At 39.7% G+C, this 5,933-nt stretch overlaps 1 protein-coding gene across 1 annotated transcript; it reads right to left on the bottom strand.

Moving 5' to 3' along the window:
• Positions 1-1,458: 1,458 nt before the first annotated feature.
• On the bottom strand, positions 1,459-4,174 carry LOC141649441 (uncharacterized). The gene is made up of 6 exons (XM_074458132.1): positions 3,914-4,174; positions 3,074-3,856; positions 2,576-2,821; positions 1,894-2,478; positions 1,637-1,852; positions 1,459-1,530 (listed from the first exon to the last, which is right to left on the bottom strand). Exons 1-6 carry the CDS (start codon positions 4,172-4,174, stop codon positions 1,459-1,461), a joined length of 2,163 nt encoding a protein of 720 aa, XP_074314233.1.
• Between the last annotated feature and the right edge of the window lie 1,759 nt (positions 4,175-5,933).

Here is a 5,933-nt window from a genome sequence, read left to right as displayed (position 1 = left end):
ATCGAGAGGATTTTAGTTTCACGTGGGTTTTAGAGACCCGTGTTGCTATTAGTTTGCTAAGTATTGTTTTCCCTATTTAAGCTTTCGTTAATTAGGTCATTAGTACGCTTTTTCATCTATAAACACTCTAATCTCTCTTTCATACTTTGCACTGAAAACTCTTTCTTCTTTCCTTTTAATATCTTGCTTGGGTAGATTGTTCTTTACGCCGGATTGCTTGAGATTGTAATCATTCTTCTCTTAATCTTAATCTTATTATTTGTGTTTGCTTTATTCTTTGTTTCCTCGTAATTATTTCTGCCCTAACTTAGTTTATGCATAATTATTGTTATTTCATAATGTCTTCGATTAGTACATTAAATATTATTATTATTGACACCATTAATATTATGAGTAGCTAATTCCTTTAATGTCGGGATTAGGGAATCCATGGTAGGATTGTGACGATGTAGCGAATAGACTAGACGATTTACTTGTGAGAATCTGTCCCATAGCAATTTAACTGAAATATCAACTTAGTTGAGTTCACGCTTCTAAGTTACCTTTAATCTGGTTAATTTTACTCCTGGATCGGAAGATTGGATTAAATAGACCTGCTATGAACAGTAGACTACCCTATTAAGGATGGAAGTTAAATTAGTGGAATTATAGGATAGAAAGTGGACCGGAAGGACCTTTCCTGTATCCTTCTCACAGTAGATTGTCTAGGCTATTTGCAGCTGAGTCGGTAGACTACCATGGTGAACCGAAATCCTGGCATGTCTTCTCTTTATTTGATCATCTTTATCATATTTTCTATCTTTTGTTGCTCTCACTTTATTACTCTTACCTTTAATTCTTTATTAGTTTAGAAATCAAAAATCAAACTCCCATTTTGTGACCTAATAGATGGACCTTTAACAGATATCTTGCCTCCCTGTGGAAACGATCCCGACTTCCCTAGCTATATTAGTTAGAGACCAGTTGGTTATTTTTGGTAGGTATACGATTAGCCTGTCAATCCCTAAACCGAACCTTTGCTCGTCCCGAGTAAAGAGGTGACTAAAACTATGACCTTTATTTAAACTATCCTACTAATATAGCCGATATGAGACAATTAGCGGGTCTCACTCCGCCCCTTCAACTCACAACAAGACATCCATGAGGTAAGATGCCTTCTTGCAAGGCAAGGTGGGGCTTGCCAAAATGGCGACACGTCCAAGCATTAAGTACACAAAACAAGTATGATGCATCTACAAAAAGGAATAGCCACTTTCCTCGTCTAAGTGGCGGAAATTATCTAGAAGGGAAGCAATCTAAGGGTTCATAGTCCATTATAGATATGGTTTCTTCAAGTTACTATGCCTAGGAGGATACCAACAAATCACCTCCAAGTTTTTTTTTTTTTTGGTAAAATGTGAGAGGGTATATATAAGATCAAAAAATAGGTACATACAAGATAAGGACTTAGTACAGGCACTAAGTCTCCACTACCAAGCCATCACGGATGCTACATAAGTAAAGCATTAAGTTTACAACCAACTTAACATCCTATCAAATTGTATCACAACTAATATCATAAGCCCCATTTCCTCAACCATGTGCTATCATTCCTGCTAGGACTCCTACCCATCTTGACTTTTATCCTACGACATACCTCGTCCTTGATCATTTCAGCCAGTTTCTGAGGTCTGATGAGAACAGACTGAATACGAGCAGCATTCCTTTGACTCCATACATGGTAGTAAAGAGCATTCCACAGCAGGTAGTGAACTTGCTGTTTTAGACGATTTTGGCATTTTGCGATCCTCCAAGCATACTGACATGTATTCTGAAGCCACACCACTGTTCCAACAGTAGCAGTACTTGGTTGCTATAAGGACAGTCGAAAAACAAATGAGACTGAGTCTCAACTTCCCTGTCACAGATAATGCACCTGTCATCAGTGAAGCATCCCAATCTGAACAGTTTCTCTTTCACTTTTAGTCCCTTATGCATACTGATCCAAGTGATGATAGCATGCTTAGGGATGTTCCAGTTACTCCATATCATAGGAGCCCAGTGCTGTTGAGGTTGCTTATGTCTAAGCCATTCGTAGCCACTGCTAACTGTGTACCCTTTAGTGTTAAGAATCCAGGTATTAGCTACATAACCATTTTTCATCATCTCTTTTATTTTACAGATATTTTTCCAAGCCCACGCAGCATCTGAGGGAGGAGAGTAATTGTGCCAGTCTTTATCCTTGATATAGAGCTGATGGACCCACTTGATCCATAGTCTGTCAGATTTTGTATAGACCCAATCAACCAGTTTGCCTATAGTAGCATAATTCCAGGTAAGAGCTCTTTTGATACCAAGGCCACCCTCATTCTTTGGGAGAGTAACAGTTTCCCAGGCGACAAGAGGTACCTTGTGATATTCAGAGCTACCATCCCAGAGAAAGTTTTTACAAATGGCTTCTATTCTCTTGATCACACTCTTTGGAATCAAAAAAAATCCCTGCCCAGTAAGAATATAGAGTATTTAGCACAGCATTAATAAGAGTTATCCTCCCTGCATAAGATAACTTCCTGGCACCTAAGCTTCTTATTCTTGCCACCATTCTTTCAGTCAGGATATTACACTCTTTTTTTGTCAACCTCCCTGCTTGTATTGGTACACCCAAATATCTGAAAGGCATTGTCCCTTCCTCAAACCTTGCAAACTGATGGATATCATCTTTGACCTGCTGAGCTACCCCATTATAGTAAACTTCTGACTTTGAGTTGTTCATTGTAAGTCTAGAAGCTTTAGAGAATGAAGAGAAAGCTCTTAGGAGTAAAACAATAGACTGAGTGTCACCCTTACAAAACATAAGCAGGTCATCTGCAAAAATCAAATGGTTCAATTTTGTGGCTTTGCACAGAGGATGGTAATGGAAGGGCCATCTAGCAGTGGCATACTTGATCATTCTGGTTAAGTACTCCATGCACATAGTAAAGATGAGGGGGGATATGGGATCTCCTTGTCTAAGTCCCCTCTTTCATTGAAAGTAGCCAAATTGACCCCCATTGAGACAAAGGGAGAAGGAGGTAGTTCTTACACATGTCATCACCCTTTGAATGAAGGCTTCAGGGAACTGGAATCCTCTGAATAGCTGCTCAACAAAGTCCCATTCAACTGTATCATATGCTTTTTGCAGATCAATCTTGAAGAGGCATCGTGGGGACACAGCTTTCCTATTATACATTTTCACAAGGTCTTGACAAATGAGGACATTTTCTATAATAGACCTACCTTTTATGAAGGCACCTTGATTCTCACTAATAAGGTCAGGTAGCACCTGAGCTAGTCTATTACATAGCAGCTTGGAAATCACCTTATAAATCATATTACAACAAGCTATTGGCCTGAACTGCTTGACTGAACTAGGTCTATCACATTTAGGGATAAGAGTTATGTTTGTAGCATTTATTTGTTTCAGTAATTGCCCTGTGGAGAAGAAATCTTTAATAGCAGCACACACCTCACCTCCAACTATATCCCAACTGTCTTTAAAGAAAGCACTCGTATATCCATCTGGTCCAGGGGATTTGTCAATTGGAATAGAGAAGAATACAGCTTTAATCTCCTCATCTGAAACTGCAGTACTGAGTATAGCAGCATGATCCTGATTACAGTATTGTCCCTCAGCTATAACCTGATGTCTCACCCTTTCTGTAGGCTTTTGGGTACCCAACAAAGTTTGATAATAGTCCAAGAAAGCATTTTGAATGCTCTGACTATCAGTACAGGTCCTGCCATATTGGTCATCTATTTTAGTTACCTTATTCAGACTGTTTCTCTTCTTAATTGAGGCATGAAAATATGCTGTATTACTGTCCCCAGCTTCTAGCCACTACAGTTTAGCTTTTTGTTTCAGGTAACTGTTTTTGGCCTCTATCAAATCCCTCACCTTCGTAGCAGTTTCAATCTCTCTTGTAATCAGATCAGCATTCTGAGGATCCTGTGCCAGCTGGTTTTGGATTGCCAGCAGGTCAGACTCAGCAATGTTTGCACTAGTCTCTATGTCAGCAAAACAGTCCCTATTTAAACTCTTCAAGGGAAATTTTAGGGCCTTCAATTTTTTCACCACAGAGAACATTTTATGTCCCTCATAATGCTTATTCCATTCCTCTTGGACCTTAATCAGAAAAGAAGATGATTTACTCCACATATTGAAGTATTTAAAATTAGCCCTCTTCTTATCCCCAACAAGAATATTACTCACTGTGCATGGGCAGTGATCAAACAAGCCTTCAGGGTGGAATGTGCCCTCATATCAGGATACCCATTGAGCCATTCCTGATTGATTAGAAACCTATCCAGCCTGCTGTAGACCCTAGTAGATGGTTCTTGCTTGTTAGTCCATGTATAGTAAGCCCCATTTACAGCTATATCAGTCATACCACATTCAGCTAAGCAGTCAATAAACTCATCCATATCACTTTGTTTAGTATTGCCACCCAACCTCTCCATAGGATTAATCACAGTATTAAAATCTCCTGCAATAGCCCAAGGCCCTTTGCATCTGCTTGCAATCATCCCCAAGTTACTCCATAACACCCGTCTATCAGTCCCATCATTGAAAGCATATACTAGGGTTAACCAAAAAGATTGTTGAGATATTCTTGATGTAACCTTAGTGTGAATGAACTGAGCATCATACTGATCAATCACCACATCAAACAGATTAGGTCTCCACATGATCCACACCCTGCCTCCTTTATGACAATGACTATTAGTTGTGACACACCATCCATCAAGCATAGTAGAGGTAACATTATGAACATTCCTACCATTTATTTTGGTCTCAAGTAAGCCAAAAAGGCCAACATCTTTATTGTAAAGAAACCATTTAACTGTGTTCTGTTTATGTACACTATTTAACCCTCTCACATTCCAAAAACCAATATTATTCATTTAAACTAGGGGATTGAGAATTACCCTGTTGGCCAATACCAACCTTAGGAGTGACTTCCCCCTCAACAGCTTCCTTGTATGAAGGAGCCTTAGGGCTCCCTGCTAGTGGAGTTGCAATAGCTGTGCTGTTTATTATAGGCCTGCTAGGAGTGGTTGAATTGATCTCCTGCCTAGAACTCGTTCCTTGCACTGGGATATTATGTTTTTGCACAGGCCTCCATTCCTTCTGGACTGGCTTCTGCTTCTGCAGTACAGGGGACTTCCTGCACGCCTGATATTCATGCCCTATACCTTTGCATTTGCTACACACTGAAGGCTTCCACTCATATTCCACTTTCAGGCAAACTACCTTTCCACCTTCATCTAAGAATCTCACTTTATCTGGAAATTTTTGCCCAACATTAAGCTCTACCATTACACGTGCAAATCCAAGTCTGGTTTTCTCAGTGGTGGCCTGATCTGCTTTCTGAAATTTGCCAATAAGCCCAACAACAGTTGGGAGACATTTACCCCAAAATCTCAGGGGAAGCTCATGAATTCTGATCCAAGCTGGCACCGTTTTGACATTTTCTTTTAACAATTCAACCTCAGCATTCCAAGGTCTGACTATCAATGGTTTATTATCAAACATAAAGTATCCTGCATTCAGAACATCTTCTCTATCCTTCTGCCCTTTGAACCGAACCAGAAAGATTCCATTGGGTAGAAAAGATACCTTATCAACATTGTGTTTGTGCCATATCCTGTGTATGAATCCTTGAAGGACTTCCCATGGCGGGTTAGCACCAAGCACAAAGCAATATACAGCATTATTCCAAAAGTCTACCTCCTCTTGAGTATTCTCTTTGGTAAACTGTATCAATGTTTCAACATTTTCCTCATCTTCCTCCACCACTACACTTTTCCTTCCCCGTTTGGTGATCCAAATATTATTCTCAGGAATGTTTTCATCTGCTAAGTCATCAACATCCTCCAACAAGTCATCAATATCGTCCACATCCTCTACGACAACC

This window comes from Silene latifolia, chromosome 3 (assembly GCF_048544455.1).
Source record: "Silene latifolia isolate original U9 population chromosome 3, ASM4854445v1, whole genome shotgun sequence".
In the NCBI taxonomy this organism is placed as follows: Eukaryota; Viridiplantae; Streptophyta; class Magnoliopsida; order Caryophyllales; family Caryophyllaceae; genus Silene; species Silene latifolia.
This window is presented reverse-complemented; position numbering and strand designations above follow the sequence as displayed.